This window comes from Bidens hawaiensis, unplaced genomic scaffold, assembly GCF_021521415.1.
Source record: "Bidens hawaiensis isolate Kalapana, Puna unplaced genomic scaffold, B.hawaiensis_p1.1 tig00012646_1, whole genome shotgun sequence".
NCBI lineage: Eukaryota > Viridiplantae > Streptophyta > Magnoliopsida > Asterales > Asteraceae > Bidens > Bidens hawaiensis.
In genome coordinates this window covers 201,456-222,383 of record NW_027492046.1, presented here as the reverse complement: position 1 = coordinate 222,383, position 20,928 = coordinate 201,456, and the positions used below count along the sequence as shown (strand labels likewise).

Genomic DNA, 20,928 nt, shown 5'->3' with positions numbered 1-20,928 from the left:
GGATGAAGCGTCAAAGCCACCTAGTGATTGGCGGCAACAGCGGAGCGGGGGGGGGGGGGGGGTTGTCCAGGGGGCATCGTTTCTTTGGCGGGTTTTGGAATAAAACCACGCGGGGTCTTCATTGGTAGAGCCGCAAAGCCATTGGAAGTAGCTTCAGATTTGCATGATTGATGAAAAGTTAAGTAATAAGCTGCTACCGGCCAACATTGGTAACTGAGATCAATAGCAAATTTGGCCCATCGATGACAAATCGAATAAGCAGCAAATGAGATAAGCAATCGGTCACTAGTGGGAACCGATTCACTAACAACTTGGGCGATCAAAACTACATGAGTTACTAGTTACAAGTGCAACTCTTTTATAGGGTTGGCAATGGGTCGGGTTCAGGTATTCCCAAACCCATACCCGGTTATAAAATTCCGTCCCAAACCCGTCGGGTTTTAATCGGGTAATTACCCGTCGGGTTTCGGGTTTTCCCATCGGGTTTCGGGTTTCCTATCGGGTTTGACAAACTACTCGTAGGGTATACCCGGCTCAAATCCCGTCGGGTTTCTACCGGGGTTTTGACAAAATATAACTAATCGATTACAAAGATGGTTACCATAAAGGTAAAATATCTCAAATAATTGACATAAACAAGTTTCGACAAATAATATATTTGGAATATAGTGTATATATAATATAATAAGCTATATCGGGTACATCGGGTACATAATCGGGTAAATGGGTTTATGTTATCGGGTAATCGGGTCGGGTAATCGGGTATATTAGAAATCCCAAACCCGTCCCAAACCTGCGAAAAATTTCAAAACTATTCCCAAACCCGTCCCAAACCCTAACGGGTCGGGTATTACCCGTCCCATTTATGTCGGGTTTCGGGTTTTCCCGTCGGGTTCGGGTTTCATTTCCATCCCTACTCTTTATCTAAAGATATTGACGCCCTTGACGGGTTAAATGTGTTGTAAACGAGTTACACAAGTTGAATAACTTGTATTTTCATTTCTTTTAAATTTTAATCCTAATCTCAAACTGCAAATCCACAACCCGACCCGACCCAACCCAACTCAAACAAATCCAACATATTTATTAAATGGGTTGACCCGTATGTGGATCCATTTAAACCGAGCTAAACCGTTAGGTGACTTCCTGGTGTGCCATTAGGTGCATCACTGGTCAAACTTAAAACACCTCTCCAGCTAACAAAACTGACTTCATCAAAGGAAGCCTACTGATTTGGCATCTCTTGACAATTATTAACTAAAATATCCAATTTGACCCCACATTTTTTAATGCAAACGTCTCAAACTTGCAACTTGCACGAAATTTTCTTATTTTCTTTGCTGAAATTTCAAGTAATAATATTCCTTTTGACAACCCAATATCATATAATTTATGTAATTATATCATCACCAGATTTAGATAAGTTTTTATATATACATTATACAGCATGTTTTAATTGATCATTTGAAACTGTTCATGGCTGCGCCTAATCCCCTTAGTTCTATGCACCAACTTGTGTCATTTCCTTAACTTTGTATCTCTATTGTTTTTAGTATTCTGTTTAGAACAAGAGAGATTTTAAGGAAAACAAAAATTGTTTTCTTTAAAATCATAGTTCATGGAGAAGGAGTTGGATGGTGATGATGTTATAGTAGAGATTTCGGGTGGCGAAGAAAAAGCAAATTCTAGTGACCCGAATGGGGAGACGAAGGTTGAAGCGGTCGAGAAACAAGAATCTGAATCTGGATCATACTCCTTTAAAAAGTATCTTGACCCACCACCACTTGTTGCTCCCATTCCACCGGTGGTACAAACGAATCAAGATGCGGGTCTTAGACCAAGGAAAAAAGTGCCATCATTTACAGGCTCTGGCCCTTCGACTATAGAGATATCAAATATTACTCCTGTTGAAGCTGTGAAAGCCGATGCAGATACTAACAGAATATCATTGGCGCAATCTCCATACCCGAAGGCAAAGTCAAGGATCATTGAACCAGTGGCTCCTATCAACCGAAAGGTGGAAAGCGATAAAGTGGATATGGATCCTGCAGAAAAGATAACAAACACCCCTAAAGTCTCCACTCCAATAACACCTAGAACACCATTGTTGATGTCACAAGGAGAAGAGGATGATGATGATGTATATTATACAAGAGCTATTGAAGCGAATCGAACAGGAAAACGGTCTAAGAAAGTCAAGGTTTTGTTTGCTATTGAGTTCAGTTTATTTGTTTGCATTATGGTGGTTTTGATTCTGAGCTTGACTGTCAATAAGTTTAAGAAGGACATATGGAGTTTAGGATTATGGAGATGGTGTGTTTTGGTATTGGCAATGTTCTGTGGTCGTTTGTTATCGGAGTGGTTTACAAACACAGTAGTTTTCTTGATTGAAAAAGAATTCTTACTTAAAAAGAAAGTTTTGTATTTTGTTTATAGCCTGCAAAAGAGTGTTCGGGTTTTTATCTGGATAGGTTTAATTTTACTAACGTGGGGACTACTGATCAACCACGGGGTTGACAGATCAAGAGACACAACTAAGGTTTTGAATTATATCACAAGGGGGATTGCCTCTACACTTGTTGGTGCTGCTGCATGGATCCTTAAAACTCTGTTTGTAAAAATCTTAGCTTCTTCATTTCATGTTAAGATATTCTTTGATAGAATCCAAGAAAATATATTCCATCAGTATGTTCTTCAGACACTTTCAGGGCCTCCATTAATGGAGGATTCTGAAAGCATACCGAGCAGGCAGTTGAGTTTCAAAAGTTCAAAAAATGGAAAGGGGGAACAAAAGAAAGAAAAGGTTGTTGATGTGCAAAAGCTGCAGAAAATGAAGCGTGGAAAGGTGTCGGCTTGGACAATGAGAGGATTAATGAAAATTATAAATAAGTCGGGTTTATCTACGCTTTCTAACGCACTTGATGAAAGTGAAGATGCTGCCGAGGGGGACGAACAAAAGGACGGAACGATTACTTGTGAATGGGAAGCTCAAAATGCGGGTTATGTTATATTTAGTAATGTAGCTAAACACGGTCACAAGTAAGCTTAAGTATTAATCATGTTTCTTGATCTTTCGGTTCATATTCTTTGGGCTATTCCCTAAGGATTACAAGACACTTTTCAAAATGATATAATGCAACAACTCAATACCAAATTGGGCCATTTTGAAAAGTGCATTGCTATTTGTCCTCATTCCTGATGCATCTTGTGATTTAATAACTATCATATAATCTAGGTACATTGAAGAGAATGATCTTTTGCGTTTTATGAGCAAAGATGATCTGAAGAAAGTGCTTCCACTGTTCGAAGGCGCAGTGGAAACCGGAAAGATTAAGAAGAAGGCATTTAGTAATTGGGTGGTAATTATCGAATAACTGTCAAATGTTTTGCTATTCATATAAAATATCAATCCTTAATGCTTTTGACTAAGAAAATGTTCTATTACTTGAAATTTTCATCTTGGTTTCCAGGTCAGTGTGTACAAGGAGCGTAAATTTCTGGCACTATCACTAAACGACACAAAAACAGCCATAGAAGAGCTAAACAAGCTTGTTTCAGGGCTTACATTATTCGTGCTCATAATCGTTTGGTTACTACTCATGGGGATTGCTACAACAGAAGTATTGCTTTTCATCTCATCTCAGTTATTACTTGGTGTTTTCATGTTTGGGACCTCTGCTAAGACTGCATTTGAAGCCATCATATTCGTGTTTGTGATGCACCCGTTTGATGTTGGTGATCGTTGTGTCGTTGATGGTGTTCAGGTAATTCATGGGACCCAAATACTCAGTTTCCTAAATTATGATCTTTATGCAAAGTTGTTCTACTTATTTAAATGAACATAAACCTATAGGTTGTTGTAGAAGAAGTAAACATATTAACAACCGTCTTCTTGAGATATGACAACGAGAAGATCTACTACCCGAATGCAATCTTGGCTACAAAAGCCATTAGCAACTTTAACAGAAGCCCTGAAATGGCGGATTCTGTGGAGTTTGATTTGGATGTTTCTACTTCAGTGGAAAAAATCTTAGCTCTAAAAGCTAAAATTAAAGCGTATGTCAATTATACTTCTCTATCTCTCTTATTACAGCAACTCATATAATGTTGTTCATCTTTTACTTCAATAGACTTAAAACTGTTGTGGCAACTCAGGACTAGATATGTGATGTCTGTAGCTTCAATTAAGGGTAGAGTGTCTTATTCTGTGTAGGAAACAAGCAATGAAGGTAGATGTTTTGGGGCTTGACAACAAGGGCAGGATTTCAGATTTAACTTATCGATTGGAGACCTAATTCATGGTTTGTCCAGTTAAGGGTGCAACCAAGACGAGCCGAGCCCGAGCTCGACTCGTTTTTGACTTACAAGAGCTCGAGCTTGAGCTTGTTTCATTTCGAGCTCTTTTTCTAACGCTCAAGCTTAGGAGTCGTTTTTTCAAGCTCGAGTTCGGCTCGTTTATTATTTATTAATTAATATACATTTTTAATTATTTTATATACTTCGAGAAAACCTTAAACGAGGCTAAACTCGGCTCAAGCTCGTGTGCTATACTTTACACGAGCCTAAGCTCCGCTCGAGCTCGTGCGGTACCTTAAACAAGCCTAAGCTCGGCTCAATCTCATGTGCAATACTTTAAACGAGCCAAAGTCGGCTCGAGCTCAATTGTTCAGTGTGAAATTAATGCATAGAAGTCAACAAGAGTTAAAACATAAAAAATTAAAAATGAACAAGGCTGTTAAGGCTCAACGAGCCTAAACAATCATCCCTACACGAGCTCAGGCTCGATAACTAAACAAGCTTTATTTAAGGCTCAGCTCATTTTAAGCTTTTTTATCGATCTGATCTCAAGTAACTCATGAGCAACTCGTCGTGCTCATTGAATACTGTATATTACAATTATTATTATTACTAAACAAACTGTTCTTCAAATTCATAAAACCAAAACTAGTTCAAATTCAACAATAACTCTCTCGTGCGATCAGATTACGATATCGAAATTACGTTATAATTTATAGTTAACGTGGATGTTAATTTGTGATTCAATTTCTTCTCAGGTACATAGATAGCAAACCTCAATTATGGCGTCCGAATCACAGCGTTAGGGTTAGAGAGATCGAAGACGTGAATAAGATGAAAATGTCACTCTACGTTACTCACACAATCAATTTTCAGAACTACGATGAGAAAAGCGATAGAAGATCGAACCTGGTGATGGAGCTGAAGAACGTATTCGAAGAGCTCGGAATCAAGTATCATCTTCTTCCTCAAGAGATTCTGGTTAGATATGCAGACTCTGCATCGCCACCGGCCACCACCGTCACGCGGTTGTCGTGATCGTTACATTGCTTCTGGATCTGTTGATTTCAATTGTAACGGCCATAACATTTCCTTTTATTTCTTTGAGAAAATTAACAAATTTTGTACTTTTTAATTACTCAAATTATTAAATGGGTCATTTTCAAAAATCTATTTATCCTTTATTTGCATAGTTTTAATCCTTTATTCTAACGACCGTTAAGTTTTTCAGTTAAATTTTTCATGTTGTAGGCACTTGAGGGTATTTTCGTCATTTTACCCTTGAGGGGCTATTTGTGTAATTAACATTACTATTTGTTTTATTAATATTAATTTTATTTATTAGTATTTATTATTCATTTAAAAGCTCATATTAAATGTAGAAATCCATATTCCAATCTCAGATCAACACTTCAACTTGCATCATCTGATCAACCTAGTTACATATCTCACATTCACACCTAAATCACCATACCAGTTCCAGTCACACCTAGTTCGCCATCACCCTTTAACGTAGATCACCATTTCTGTTCAACCTCACCAACACCAGCTACTTGTGGCACCGTTTGTTGCCATTAACTAACAGTTACACATCTAACTTTGGGTATTTAGGTAAATTCGTACCTGATTTAGGGTTTTTTTGCAAAATCATTCGGCGACATCATATATTTCCCGACGACCATCAGATGGTGGGGGAAAGCGTTAGATGAAATGGTGGGCGGTTATGAATGCGGTGGTTGGTGCCTGATTATCGGGTCTCTCTGCACACAACCCTGGATCTGAAATTGTCTAATTTGGATTTGATGCATACTCGAGTTTGGTTGTCTGGTTATCAGATTTTGATTCTAAAACAGAGAAGGGAGAGGGAGCGGTGATGCAATTGGTGTTCACGCGAGTGGGAGAGAATAAAGAGGCTACGTTTTGTCCTGACCACAGTGTTGGTGTGTCGACCGTAAAAGTGAACATTATGGTGGCGATTGGAAACTGGTGATGATGAATGTGGAGGGTTTTTGTCAAGATGGTTGAATGTGGTGGGTCTCATTTACCAAAGGTTGCATAAATAGTCCTTATAAACGGTTTAATATATATTACAATCAGACTCTTAATTTTAATAACATTATAAAATAGCCCCTCAAGGGTAAAAGGACGAAAATACCCTCTAGTGCCTAGCAAATGAGATGAGTTAACTGAAAAACTTAACAGTTGTTAGTATAAAGGACTAAAATAGAGGCGAATATGCAAATAAAGGATAAAGAGAAAACTCATTTTCGAAAATGATCCATTCCATAATTTGAGTAATTCAAAAGGACATAATTTGTAATTTACTCTATTTCTTTGGATATATACAACTAGTTTGAGTTATGTATTACCGGGTTTATTTATATTTTTTGGTTTAATCGTTTTGCTATTTTATATTTTGTAACGATTTGTTTTATTTTTTAACGTAGTTTTGTTTTGATTTAATACGTGTATATTAGTTTGTTACGTTTATTACATTTTTTAACGTTTAGGCATGGATAAACAAACAATGTCGTGGATTCAAGCAAAAAAACCTATGAGGCCGGTTCAAGCAAATGAGGGGGTGATTCGAACATACGAAATGGTGGTTAATTGCATAGTTTGAAATTAAAATTACAGCTCTAACATTGTTGTTTTGCTAAAACAAAACAACTTATAAAGACAAACTAAGTAAAATCATTTAACGCATTAATAACACGTAACATATTTAATAAAATACATAGACTAGTAAGAATAGTTTTTATTTGTATTTTAAAAGCAATCAAAACGGAAGGTTGTAAATTTAGACCTACTAAGAAAAAGAAAAGAGTGACATAAATTCATCCTAGTTGAGATAGGGGTGAAATCTGACACAAATAAAATTAACAAACTAAACAAATAACTAGAGTATTTACAGTTTTAAACTAGAGTAATTATGTTATTAAAAATAATATAATGAAATAATAATTACCTCAATTTAAAAATTATAATGTTAATATAATTACTCTAATTATTCACTTATTTGGACACTTCTTACGACGATAAAAGTAATTTGTATTTAATCAAAACCCAGCCGAGGTTTTAAAAGTAATGTACTTATTTTTCATTTTAACCAAAATAGATAGTATAGGTAGATTTTGAATTTTAAAATTTTATACTTTATAGTTTATACATAAAACTTTAAAACTTTTTCATTACAACTGAAATCAACAGATCCGGAAGCAAAGGAAACCCTAAAGCACACTCGCGATTCGATCACGACAACCGCGTGACGGTGGTGGCCGGTGGCGATGCAGAGTCTGCATATCTAACCAGAATCTCTTGAGGAAGAAGATGATACTTGATTCCGAGCTCTTCGAATACGTTCTTCAGCTCCATCACCAGGTTCGATCTTCTATCGCTTTTCTCATCGTAGTTCTGAAAATTGATTGTGTGAGTAACGTAGAGTGACATTTTCATCTTATTCACGTCTTCGATCTCTCTAACCCTAACGCTGTGATTCGGACGCCATAATTGAGGTTTGCTATCTATGTACCTGAGAAGAAATTGAATCACAAATTAACATCCACGTTAACTATAAATTATAACGTAATTTCGATATCGTAATCTGATCGCACGAGAGAGTTATTGTTGAATTTGAACTAGTTTTGGTTTTATGAATTTGAAGAACAGTTTGTTTACGGAGCACAACGAGCCGAGCTGGTCGCGAGCTACTTGAGATTGGATCGATAAAAAGCTCAAATTGAGCTGAGCCTTAAATAAGCTTGTGTAGTTACCCGAGCTTAACTCTTTTGGTCTTCTATTATTGATTTCACAATGCACAACCGAGCTCGAGCCAAGCTTTGGCCGTTTTAAAGGTATTGTGCATGAGCTTGAGCCGAGCTTAGGCGTGCTTAAGGTTTTCTCAAAATATATAAAAACAATTAAATATGTATATAAATTTATTAACAAATAATAAATGAGCCGAGCCCGAGCCTAACTTGAGCCTGAAAAAAAGACTTGTGTGTCTAACTTGAGCTTTAGAAGAAGAGCTCGAGCTTGAGCTTTTGTAATCAACACGAGAGTAGCTTGAGCCTTCGGGCTCAGCTTGGTTGCACCAGCCACGAGTCTAACTGCACAAGCCACGAGTTAGGCCACAAGTTAGGTCTCCAATTGATAAGTTAAATCTGAAATCCTGCCCTGGTTGTCAATCCCTAAAACATCCACCTTCATTGCTTGTTTCCTACACAGAATAAGACACTCTACCCTTAATTGAAACTACAGACATCACATATCTAGTCCTGAGTTGCTACAACAGTTCTAAGTCTGCTGAAGTAGAAGATGTAGGGAATTCAATGAATTGCCATAATAAGAGAGAGAGAGAGAGAAGTGTAATTGGCGTACGCTTTAATTTTAGCTTTTAGGGCTAAGATGTTCTCTACTGAAGTAGAAACGTCCAAGTCAAACTTCACAGAATCAGTCATTTCAGGGCTTCTGTTGAAATTGCTAATGGCTTTTGTAGCCAAGGTTGAGTTTGGGTAGTAGATCTTCTCGTTGTCATATCTCAGAAACACGGTTGTCAATATGTTTACTTCTTCTACGACAACCTATAGGTATAGGTTCATTTATATAAGTGAAGTCCAACTGTTCATAAAAGATAAGAGCAAAATTTAGGAAACACCTTAGGTATTTAGGTCCACTGAGTTACCTGAACACCATCAACAACACAACGGTCACCAACATCAAACGGGTGCATCACAAACACAAATATGATGGCTTCAAATGCTGTGTTAGCAGAGGCCCCAAACATGAAAACACCAAGTAATAAGTGAGACGAGATGAAAAGCAATACTCTTGTAGTAGCAAACCCCATGAGTAGTAACCAAAGGATTACGAGCGTTAATAACGTAAGCCCAGAAACAAGCTTGTTTAGCTCTTCTATGGCTGTTTTTGTGTCATTGAGAGAAAGTGCCAGAAATTTGCGCTCCTTGTAGACATTAACCTAGAAACCAAGGTGAACATTTCAAGAGAATAGAACATTTTCTTGATCTAAAACAATAAGGGTTCATATTTGAAATGCATGGGAAACAAATTGACAGTTATTTGGTAATTACCACCCAGTTACTAAATGCCTTCTTCTTAATCCTTCCAGTTTCCACTGCACCTTCGAACAATGGTAACGCTTTCTTCACATTATCGTTGCTCATAAAACACAAAAGATCATTCTCTTCAACGTACCTTGTTTGTATGACAATTTTAAATCCCAAGACGCATAAAAAAATAAGGGCAAATAACAACTTCCTTTTCTAAATGGTCCAATTTGATAACTATAGTATCCCCTTCCCTCCACTTTCTATTTGATTTTGATATGTTACACTATATTTATCATACTAGCCTATTTCAAAATCATTATTACCACATTATGACATAAAAAGTATAATCATCAAGTAGACCATTTTGAAAAGTTTGTTGCTATTCTATGGAATCAAAAGATCAAGAAACATGATTAAGACGAATCTTACTTGTGTCCATGTTTAGCTACATTACTAAATATAACATAACCCGTTTTTTGAGCTTCCCATTCACTAGTAATTGTTCCATCCTTTTGTTCGCCCCCCTCAACAACATCCTCACTTTAATCAAGTGCATTAGAAAGTATCGAAAAACCCAACTTATTTATCACTTTTATTAATCCTGTCATTGTCCAAGCAGACACTTTTCCCCGCTTCGTTTTCTGCAGCTTTTCCACATCAACAACCTCTTTTTTTTCTTGTTCCCCCTTTTCACCTTTAGAACTCTTGAAACTCAACTGTTTGCTCGGTATGCTTCCAGAATCCCCCATTAATGGAGGCCCTGAAAGTGTTTGAAGAACATACTGATGGAAAATATTTTCTTGTATTCTGTCAAAGAATACCTTGACATGAAATGAAGAAGCTAAGATTTTTACAAACAGAGTTTTAAGGATCCATGCAGCAGCACCAACAAGTGTAGAGGCAATCCCCCTTGTGATATAGTTTAAAACTTTAGTTGTGTCTCTTGATCTGCCAACCCCGCGGCTGATCAGCAGGCCCCACGTTAGTAAAATTAGACCTATCCAGATAAAAACTTGAACACCCTTTTGCAGGCTATAAACAAAATACAAAACTTTCTTTTTAAGCAAGAATTCCTTTTCAATCAAGAAAACTACTGTGTTTGTAAACCACTGTGAAAACAAACGACCGCAGAACATTACCAATATCAGAACACACCATTTCCAGTCCTAAGCTCCATATTTCTTTCTTAAACTTATTCACAGTATTGCTCAGAATTAAAACCACCATTATGCAAACAAATAAACTGAACTCAATAGTAAACAAAACCTTGACTTTCTTAGAACGTTTTTCTGTCCGATTCTCTTCAATAATTCTTGTATAATATACATCATCATCATCATCATCATCATCATCATCATCATCCTCTCCTTGTGACACGAAGAATGGTGTTGTAGGTGTTATTGGAGGGGTGATTTTGGGTGTGTTTATCTTTTCTACAGGATCCTGTTCCACTTTCTCGTTTTCCACCTTCCAGTTGACTGGAGCCACTGGTTCAATGATTCTTGATTTTGCCTTCGGGTATGGAGATTGGGCCATTGATCTTTTGTTATAATCTTCATCTGCTTTCAAGCCCACAACTGGATTAATATTTGATATCTCTATAGTCGAAGGGCCCAAGGCTGTAAAAGACGGCACTTTTTTCCTTGATCTGAGACCCGCGTCTTGATTTGATGGAACCACTGGAATGGGAGTAACAAGTGGTGGTGGGTCAAGATTCATATTCTTTTTTGAAAAGTAAGATCCAGATTCAGATTCTTGTTTCTCAACCCCCTTAACCTTCATTACCCCATTTGGGTCACTTGAATTTGAATTTTTTCCACCGCATGAAATCTCTACTATGACATCATCACCATCCAACTCCTCCATGAACTATAGATTTGAAGCAAATATATATTTTTATATTCTTTCTTGTTATTTTATATGAGCTATGAACAAACACAATACTAAAATAATAGAGATACGGACAAAGTTAAAGGAAATGACACAAGATTGCGTTGCATTTAAGGTGATTAGGCGCAGCCATGAACATAATCAACCAATCAATTAAAACATACTGTATATCTAAAAGCTTATCTAAATCTGAGGATGATATAAATGAAATTCTTAATAATGATATATGGTTATCAAAAAAGAATGTTTTTTTTTTTTGAAAATTTAGCAAAGAAAATAAGAAAAAGACACTGCAAGTTGCAATATTAGAAAGGCTTGGATTGTGGGGTCAGTTTGGATATTTAATTGATATTTTGTCAAGAGAGAACAAATCAATGGAGCTAAGTATTGGCACACCACGGAATGACCTTACACAAGGTAAACGGTTTAGAGCTCGGTTTAGACGGGTCTAGGCGAAAACAGGTTCAACCCATTAAATAAATATGTTGTGTGTGGGTTGGGCTTTGGATCTATAGTTTGAAATCAGGAATAAAAAACTGGAAAACAGAAATTATAAGTTTAACCTGTGTCGTTTAAAACATGTTTAACCCATCAAGTGGGTCAACATTTTTAGATAAAAGAGTTACACTAGCGTGTGCGATAGGATCATAGGGCCATTACTTAACTTTAGATGTGTTGGCAAAGTTATTCCTCTTTCACAATACCCTTAGTTCAGTCTCAACTTTTGATGAATATAATTCAGCAACATCTTTCCCAGATGATACTATTCTCCCATAATTATGAGATTTAATATCATCAAAACCAGTTTCCCCCCTGCTGTTTGAGTGCCATTCTTTTTTATTTAGTCTAGTATACCCGATTAATGACATAGTTGAATCCCATGTACCTGATTAGCATGATTTATAAAACAGAAGGGAGTAATTTTATTATTTTTTTCGTTAAGAAAAAAGGGGGGGGGGTAATTTTCTTAGATATAGTTATGTGTAAATAAGTGGTATTGTGAAATTAGCATACCTCATTATTCTGAAAAGAGACTCCAATCATAAGCGGCCATATACATGTTTTTTTTCTTCATATCCAATGTGGGCCAAATTGGCGATTGAAACTCAAGACTGCCCATATAAAATAGCCAGCTGCAAAGTGATAAGTTGCAATAAGTCCAGATACGGACCTGACCCGTACACCAGGACGGTCCATGCATATAAGCCATCGTAGTCTTTGAATGTCTTTATCTCGGGCTACAATCATGACTAAAATTTTTGGTCATGTGGTCTTGTACTAATATTTAAAAGCAGGAGGTTTTGTCTAAAAACAAACATTGTTATGAGAGCACCTTTAACAGGCGTATACGAGCTTGGGTGTAGGAGAGATGGATGAGAAAAGGATGGGACAACTCATTGCGTCTCGGGACCACCATATGTGAGGACACTTGCATTTGTGGGAGCATAGGAGAGCCAGGAAGTGAGGAGAGAAAAAATGGTGTCTGTGGCCATCCTTTTGGCAGTCTAGGCAGCCCCACGATGGATTCATCTGTGAACAAACCTAATGGATTAACATAGTTTTATCTCTTCTTTGAACGATTTTTAAAATTTTGTATCTATATATCTTAATGTTCATTTTTACGACACTGTTTACAAATGCATAACCTTTTTTTAATCAGGCCATTGTACTTTCTATGGGACAGAATTGAAAATTTCACTTTTTTGGCTTCTTCTATTGATATTAAAATTATTTGCTTAGTGTGTATCCTTTTTTACGCAAATTCTAAGTTTGCAAACGTTGCATTTTTTTTTCCCGTAATTCATGGTTGACCTTATCACAACTCAACAAAGGACAACGTTGTATTACAATATACTTGTGGACCCTTATGTTTTACATTACGTGCAAAACGCCACCATTCCTTTGTAGAATACTAGAATCTCAACCAACTTCATTAAAGTTCATTTTTATCAAATAATAACACTAAATAAGTAATGGCTTCTCAAAAAGAGCTCCTAATCTCAACAAACTTCACCTATTATTTTGATATATATTTTTTAAGTTACACAATCTTGACTCTTAAGACTCATGTCAAAAAAAGTTACTTTTAACAAAAATATTTTAAACTTAGAGATAACAGTGAAAATCGGGCTGTAGAAGATACTCAAAACCTTCGAGATAGAACAGATCACGTATTTGGTCGGGTAGTCGGCTAGGAGATTAGTTTTGAAATTTTCCATTAAATATCACTAGCATGTCCACCTTGACTTCACTTATATAAATGTTTGACTATAAAACTTGAAACATTTGCTTATTAGTTAACAACTTACACTAACCATATCTTTTCACGAAACATTTGTGTAATGGTTACCAATAGATACTTGATTTTGGGACGGGCATAACAAATATAAATTTCTATAAACTAATAGGTATACTTGAAACTGTACAAGTAAACTCAACATTTTCATGACCTAAATCCTAATTCAAAACCAAGGCTTTGATAATAATAATACTATTGATTTCTACTAAAACTGAAACTTGGACATGATGCATATCTTTATCACCTGGTAGGATCTCTTCGATTTCAACAATTCTTTCTTCTTTTAACGATCGAACAAAAACTTACTGGTCAAACTAGCACAAATCGTCTGGCCGCCCAATGGTTTAGAATCGACAAAATACAAATAATTTAAGGGAAAATCCCCAAACTAGCCATTTTCACCCACTTTTTCCAGTTTTAGCCCAAGACCAAAACAAATTCCAAAAATAGCCAAATAATCCGACGAAAACCGTTTATGATCCAATGGAATAATGAGCCTATCAGGACACTCCACGAAGCATCCTATTACCTCGGATCCGCCGATTTTCCGTTTTATCCAACGGATTAATGAAACAAACCGACATATTAATAAACAGTCGGATCTGACGGTTCAAGTCATGCTTCCGTTGGATCTGACTGTTTAATTTGTCCGACAAAACCTAGATTTTTCAATTCAGAGGTTTTTTATTTGGAATTCTAGAGTAAAATCGAACACTATGATTGTCTTCTCTAAAAAAAACTAAACGGTTTGCACTATTGATTTGCTTGATTTTGTGAAGAAATTAGAAAGATGGAGACGGAGTTGGTTATGGAGATTTAGGATTTGAGAAATAGAAAATGAAGATTTCCGTCAGACTCACTCCGCCAGATCCATTAATACGTTGACATATTACACGATACATGATTTTAGAAGTCCAAAAATTCCTTCGGACTGTGTTAAAATTCCGTCGGATTAGTTTGGGAAATTTCCCTCATAATTTAATAATATAAAAAAGAGTATAGTTTGTGAATGATTGAAATATGGGGACCATAAACGCAAAAAGTATTTTCCATCAGCTTAACTTGGGCCCAGATCCAACATACATACATCCCCTCAACCTTCCTCCATCAAATCAATATCACGGAATATTCTCCAACCTCCGTTAGCCGGAATCTTCCTTCACTCACACTCTCTGTTTACATAACATACATATACATATACTCACTCGTCTCCATATTTATATTCGTTTCTCTTAGCTACTTCTCGGTTTACTATTCCAACACCTTAACTATTATAAACATTCGCTTAATATATTATTATTATTATTATTATTATTATTATTATTATTATTATTATTATATATAGCTCTCTCTCTCTCTCTATATATATATATATATATATTTATATATTTATATATTCATTCACACACATATTATATTCTTCGTAAATAAATATGCCGGCGGGCAGGAGGAGAAAAAGCGGTGGAGGCGGTATTTCCAATAAATCAACGACTTCCGGCGAGCAATCCGCGTCTAGAGTCGAAGATAATAAGTTCGAACAACGGAAGACAGAGAAGGAGAATGATGCAAAGGATTTGAATATCAGGTACAAATAACTATTAAGCGTAAAAATAATTTATTACTCTACACTTTTAAACTAGGCGAGCGAATTACGCTACAGTTTTGAACTAGCCGAGCTCGGCTCGTATAGTTGTTGAGCCCGAGCTCTGGACTTGTATGGAAGCTCGTTTAGGCTGTATTTTTAGGTTTTATCTCTTTTGGACTTTTATGTATTATTTTTACACCGTATAGTTGGGCTCCACCCAACCTTTGGCTCATTTAAGGTACTATAGGAGCTCGTGGTAACCTTAGGCTCATAAGGTTTTTCTCAAAATATATAATAATTATTAAAAAATGTATATAAATTGATTAATAAAAATAAATGAGCTGAGACCCGAGCTAAGCCTGGGTTTGAAAAGACAATTCATAAGTTGAGCTTGAGATTAGAAAAAAGAACTCAAAACGAGCCGAGCTTCGTTTACACCCCTAAACTAGAGTAACTACACTACAAAACAAAAAAAAAAAGAAAAACTGAGTAATAATGATTACTTAAGTTCAAAAACTGGAGTGATAATAGTTACTCTAGTGTTCGCATAATTACTCTGGTTATTCACTTATATGCATGCTTCTCATGTTAACGTTAAGAGTTATTTGTATTTGATTCTAACACTTTGAATAATATCAACAGGTTGAAGAGAGAGAGGAGTAAACGGTCATGTGTAGATACTTGCTGTTGGTTGATCGGATTAATATGTTCGGTTTGGTGGTTTTTGCTGTTCTTATACAGTGTGATGCCAACGTCCTTCCCACAGTACGTCACGGAGGCAATAACCGGGCCAACACCTGACCCACCGGGTGTAAAGTTGCATAAAGAAGGGCTAAAGGCGAAGCATCCAGTTGTTTTTGTACCTGGGATTGTGACAGGTGGACTTGAGTTGTGGGAAGGACACCCATGTATGGATGGCCTGTTTAGGAAGCGGCTTTGGGGTGGCACGTTTGGTGAAGTATATAAGAGGTAATACTGTAAACGATATAAGCTTTCGTTTTAACCTACAAGACCTTGAGCCTGGCCCGTTTACTGTTTATCTGTTATTTTATATACGAATTTAATTATTTTTTTTTATATATTTTGAGAAAACCATAAACGAGCCTAAGCTCGGCTTGTTTTGAGCTTTTTATCGATATGATCTCGAGTCGCTCGTGAGCAACTTGGCTCGTCTGCACCCTAGTAATTGTATAACTTTTCCTTTCAACTTATATATATATATATATATTGTATACAATTTTCACTTTGTTATCATTGCATTTAATTCATCTTTTAGCATTCACAAAATCAAAAATTTGGCTTTGATCATCTAATGGCAATAGATTTACTTATAAATCTTGATTTGACATGTTATCTGTTACAGAATGTACCAAACTTTAGAAAATGCCAAAAATTATTTTTGCAAAATTTCAACATAGAGGAATAGATCAAAATACTATCTGGTGCAGCAGGTTTTATTGAAGTAGATTATGTGAATCAATTATTTGATTTCATATAGTATCTTTCAATACACACATCCAAACGCTCTTAATGGAAAATATAAATTTCATAGTGTGGACCACTAGGAACTTGTTTCAGTACTGTCTTGGGCAGTTTGGTTTTGGAAAGTGAACATGTGCTGAATTGAAAGAAGAGTTGAAAAATCATTAGTTAAAGGGGTTAAAATGTCAAATTAGGCATGCTTGTGCTTCAATGCTTTGAAAAATCAACGGTGTCCTTTAGTCTAAACTTTTGTATCTACAAGCCTTCCATGTTAAATGTTTTTTTTACACTTTCCAACCTAAAGTTGGAACCAAAAAAGTTGCTTGTGTAGTTCATTAATTTTTTTTTAAATTAAAAGGCATTAAATTGAAAGGACTGGAGAATCAATTTTTAATAACTGATAAGAGTCAAAGTAAGCATTTTTATGCTTCAACTTCCAGTTAATTATTGAAACATGGAAATCAAACCCATTTTCTTGAGATTGTTGACATGAAAATGCATGGCAATGCGTGTATGGGACTGCGTAACTTTTTTAGGCTTTGCTATTGAAGTTACATTTACTAATATTATTTCATATAATATTTACTGTGTACTATCTGCAGGCCCTTGTGTTGGCTTGAGCATATGTCACTGGATAATGAAACCGGGCTGGATCCTCCTGGTGTACGGGTCAGGCCCGTATCTGGACTTGTGGCAGCTGATTACTTTATTGCAGGATATTTTGTATGGGCAGTTTTGATCGCCAATTTGGCCTGCATCGGGTATGAAGAAAAAAACATGTATATGGCTGCTTATGATTGGAGGCTCTCATTCCAGAATACTGAGGTATGTTTATTCATAACACTTTTTCCACATGATTACATATAAAATTATTGCTCCTTTTTCATTTTAATAAATTATGATACTCAAATCAGGTACGAGATCAAGCTTTAAGTAGGATGAAAAGCAATATAGAACTGATGGTAACCACAAGTGGTGAAAAGGCGGTTATAATTCCACATTCTATGGGTGTTTTGTACTTTTTACATTTTATGAAATGGGTCGAAGCACCAGCTCCAATGGGTGGTGGTGGTGGATCAGATTGGTGTGCTAAGCATATAAAAGCTGTGTTGAATATTGGTGGGCCCTTTTTAGGGCTTCCAAAAATTGTTGCAGGCCTTTTTTCTGCTGAAGCTAAGGATATTGCTGTAGCCAGGTGGTATTATTAAACTGTATAAAAATAAATAATTTAAATGCAATATCTGTTACTCATAAATTATAATCCTCCATATTTGTTATTCATACAGGGCTGTTGCACCTGGTGTTCTTGATTTAGATATATTCGGTTTTCAAACATTACAACATATAATGAGGATGACACGCACATGGGATTCAACAATGTCATTAATACCAAAAGGTGGAGACGCCATCTGGGGTACACTAGATTGGGCCCCGGATTCAGACCACGTCTGTGTTGATAAGAGAATAAAAAAGAATGATACTCAAACAGCAGGTTTTGATGATTTGAAATCTCATAATTATGGGAGAATTATATCATTTGGGAAAGATGTTGCTGAATTACATTCATCAAAAGTTGAGAGGGTGGACTTTAAAGGTGCTGTGAAGGGTAATAATTTTGCAAACAGATCATGTCGAGATGTATGGAATGAATATCATGAAATGGGAATTGGAGGTATCAAAGCGGTTGCAGATTACAAAGCTTTTACTGTTGAATCGGTTTTGGAACTTCTGCAGTTTGTGGCTCCAAGGATGATGAAGCGTGGCGATGCTCATTATTCCTATGGAATTGCTGATAATTTAAATGATAAAAAATACGAGCATTATAAGTACTGGTCAAATCCCTTGGAAAGCAGATTACCAAATGCCCCAGAGATGGAGATATTTTCTATGTATGGAGTTGGTTTACCGACTGAAAGATCATATGTTTATAAATCAACTCCAGCTGCAGAGTGTTATATTCCTTTCCAAATTGATGGCACAGCAGAGGGCGGAAACGAGCAAGGTTGCTTAAGATCCGGGGTGTATTCTGTTGACGGGGATGAAACAGTTCCCGTTTTAAGTGCGGGTTTCATGTGTGCAAAAGCTTGGCTGGGAAAAACACGGTTCAATCCTTCGGGGATTAAAACTTATGTTAAGGAATATAACCACGCCCCGCCGGCAACTCTTTTGGAGGGAAGAGGAACACAAAGTGGAAACCATGTTGATATAATGGGGAATTTTGCTTTGATTGAAGATATTATAAGGGTTGCAGCTGGAGCCACTGGAGATGATCTAGGAGGAGATCAAGTCTATTCTGATATTTTTAAATGGTCAGAAAGGATTAAGTTACGACTGTAAATACACTCGGTGAGTCTTGTTTGTTGTTTTATACTGTAGTAGACCAGTAGTGGGCGGGTTGAGTAATGGGTCAAAAGTCAAAATGGGTTGGTTGACACACCAAAACTTGTCTGTTCCTTTTGAGTAAGATTAAACTTTATGTTCTCAATATTTTACCAATCATAGGCTACTACTTTTACCAAGCATTGACCGTTTTAGTAAGAGCATGAAAGTAGCCCCATTGCTATTTTGGCAAATTCAACTATAATAATCAACTTATTTTGTTGAGTAAAGTGATTTTGGGAGATTGTAAGCATCTTAGTACACACTGAGTGACATTTATCGACCTGTTTTTGTATAAATGGGTTTAATTACCACACCTCTTTTACACAAAGGATTGTTTGCTCGAGACAATCATATATTCAATATGTATTATACTCTTTACCTTTATGTTAGATGCCAAGACAAAATATCAAACAATAATCAGATTAAGCAAAGAAGCTTATTGAAGGTGGTAGTTTGAATGGTGATGATAATCGAGTTGGAATGAGGAAACAATCTGTATTAAAAATCAAACTATGCCCTGCTTGTCGACATGTGTAGATAGAATTAGCATGTATATATTTCATTAGCTACATTCTAACACTCAGGTACTTTTAAGTTTTAACCCATATTAGGTGGTAATAGATATATATGCTTTGCCATTTTTCATTGTTAGACTTTTGTGTGTAGGTCCTCATGCAAGGTTTATTTAATTGTTAAGGGTGATGATAATGCATAAGATGTTTAAATAACCAAATCCTAAACACTCCTTAAATGCGTCCGGATTTTTCATGCCTTGTGTCATACATCCACATAAACTCCTTAAATGTGTCCAGATGTTTCGTACTTCGTGTTACACATCCACATTCTCGGTGTTCAAAATGGTAAACATATGTCGGTATACATCAACATCACACTCGTGTTTAAACACACTTACAAACAAAACGATAATAGGAACCAATCATGTACATAATACGGGGATGATTTCTCCTGCACAATCAAGAAACAATGTATGCATCAGCCAACAGTAACATGAAAAGTGAAGATTATATTATATGACAAACTATCTAGTGCACATACCTTAATCTTTTTTGCTAGAACATTGACCTGTCATCCAGCGAATGCACGAGACCAGTTTATTCCAGAATTGCCCTCCGTAAAAAACAACTCTGTAATATAACAAGGCTATAAAGTAGAAATAAGAATCAAGAATATTTTCTTATTGTTTTAAGATTACAGTTTCTGAAAAACAACTAGCATGCCAAAATACCATTGATCTTATGTTAATGATAAATTATGTTTAGAGAGTTTTTGTGCATTAAAAATATGCTTTCTGCAAGACTATTTGTTTGACTTGTTACCTTCTTGAGCTTATTTTTTTTGTTTTACTTGTTTGACCTGTTAGAGATTAAAAATAACTTGAGTCAGCTCATTCGTAAGCTGGATGAGAAAGAGAACGAAGTACGACCCTGCTGCAGATGTACCGCCACCAGGAACAGGAGCAGCAACTTCTCGAGCCTGTTGATGTTTTTGTCTGGTAACAGAAAATAGATTTATCAGAAAGAGACCAAAAGAGTGTTTAGAAGATTTACGTTTTGGGAACAAAATCTTTTCTTACCACTTTGTCAGGAGTCTTTGGCAGCAATAAATCTGAGGGAGTAGTGTCATCGCCATTGCTAGACTCAGAACATGTACTGTTACTTCTCTTGCTTTCAGATTCTTTGGTTTGGGTGACAGAGTTACTGATATCTCCTCTAATGTTTACAACCAACTCAGGTTTTCCAGTGTTCAGTAATCCAGCTTTTGCATCACCATCTGGGACCGCAGAGTTCTGCTCTTCCTGCACAGAGTTCAGCTTTTTAATGGTTGAAAGCAAATTCTTGTCATCACTAATGAAAGATTCCTCGGTTGACTTCAGGTCGACTTTAACTTCTTCTACATTCTCAGGG

The 20,928-nt window shown here is 36.2% G+C and overlaps 2 protein-coding genes and 1 pseudogene across 3 annotated transcripts; 2 read left to right on the top strand and 1 right to left on the bottom strand.

Annotated features, from left to right (window-relative positions):
* The first annotated feature begins 1,592 nt into the window (after nucleotides 1–1,592).
* On the top strand, nucleotides 1,593–5,334 carry LOC143541783 (mechanosensitive ion channel protein 10-like). 2 transcript variants are annotated; one of them, XM_077034514.1, is made up of 6 exons: nucleotides 1,593–3,039; nucleotides 3,236–3,359; nucleotides 3,471–3,764; nucleotides 3,854–4,056; nucleotides 4,214–4,301; nucleotides 5,055–5,243. In XM_077034514.1, the coding sequence occupies exons 1-5, from the start codon at nucleotides 1,619–1,621 to the stop codon at nucleotides 4,293–4,295; spliced, it is 2,124 nt and encodes a 707-aa protein (XP_076890629.1). In that variant the 5' UTR covers nucleotides 1,593–1,618; the 3' UTR covers nucleotides 4,296–4,301; nucleotides 5,055–5,243. The 2 variants fall into 2 exon arrangements, with proteins under 2 accessions (XP_076890629.1, XP_076890627.1); XM_077034512.1 differs by lacking the exon at nucleotides 4,214–4,301 and having other exon boundaries at nucleotides 5,055–5,334.
* A 2,200-nt stretch (nucleotides 5,335–7,534) lies between these two features.
* On the bottom strand, nucleotides 7,535–11,131 carry LOC143541769 (mechanosensitive ion channel protein 10-like; annotated as a pseudogene).
* Nucleotides 11,132–14,987: 3,856 nt separating this feature from the next.
* On the top strand, nucleotides 14,988–20,524 carry LOC143541781 (phospholipid:diacylglycerol acyltransferase 1-like). The gene is made up of 6 exons (XM_077034510.1): nucleotides 14,988–15,124; nucleotides 15,752–16,108; nucleotides 17,224–17,446; nucleotides 17,536–17,816; nucleotides 17,908–18,967; nucleotides 20,385–20,524. Exons 1-5 carry the CDS (start codon nucleotides 14,988–14,990, stop codon nucleotides 18,956–18,958), a joined length of 2,049 nt encoding a protein of 682 aa, XP_076890625.1. The 3' UTR covers nucleotides 18,959–18,967; nucleotides 20,385–20,524.
* Nucleotides 20,525–20,928: the final 404 nt, after the last annotated feature.

Bases quoted from the DNA above. Each gene is read 5' to 3' on its own strand.
- LOC143541783 (XM_077034512.1), top strand. From the start codon at position 1,619: ATGGAGAAGGAGTTGGATGGTGATGATGTTATAGTAGAGATTTCGGGT. The intron at 3,765-3,853 runs GTAATTCATGGG...ATAAACCTATAG, and splicing joins GTGTCGTTGATGGTGTTCAG to GTTGTTGTAGAAGAAGTAAA. The intron at 4,057-5,054 runs GTATGTCAATTA...ATTTCTTCTCAG, and splicing joins CTAAAAGCTAAAATTAAAGC to GTACATAGATAGCAAACCTC.
- LOC143541781 (XM_077034510.1), top strand. From the start codon at position 14,988: ATGCCGGCGGGCAGGAGGAGAAAAAGCGGTGGAGGCGGTATTTCCAAT. The intron at 15,125-15,751 runs GGATTTGAATAT...GTTATTTGTATT, and splicing joins GAGAAGGAGAATGATGCAAA to TGATTCTAACACTTTGAATA. The intron at 17,447-17,535 runs GTATGTTTATTC...TACTCAAATCAG, and splicing joins TCTCATTCCAGAATACTGAG to GTACGAGATCAAGCTTTAAG.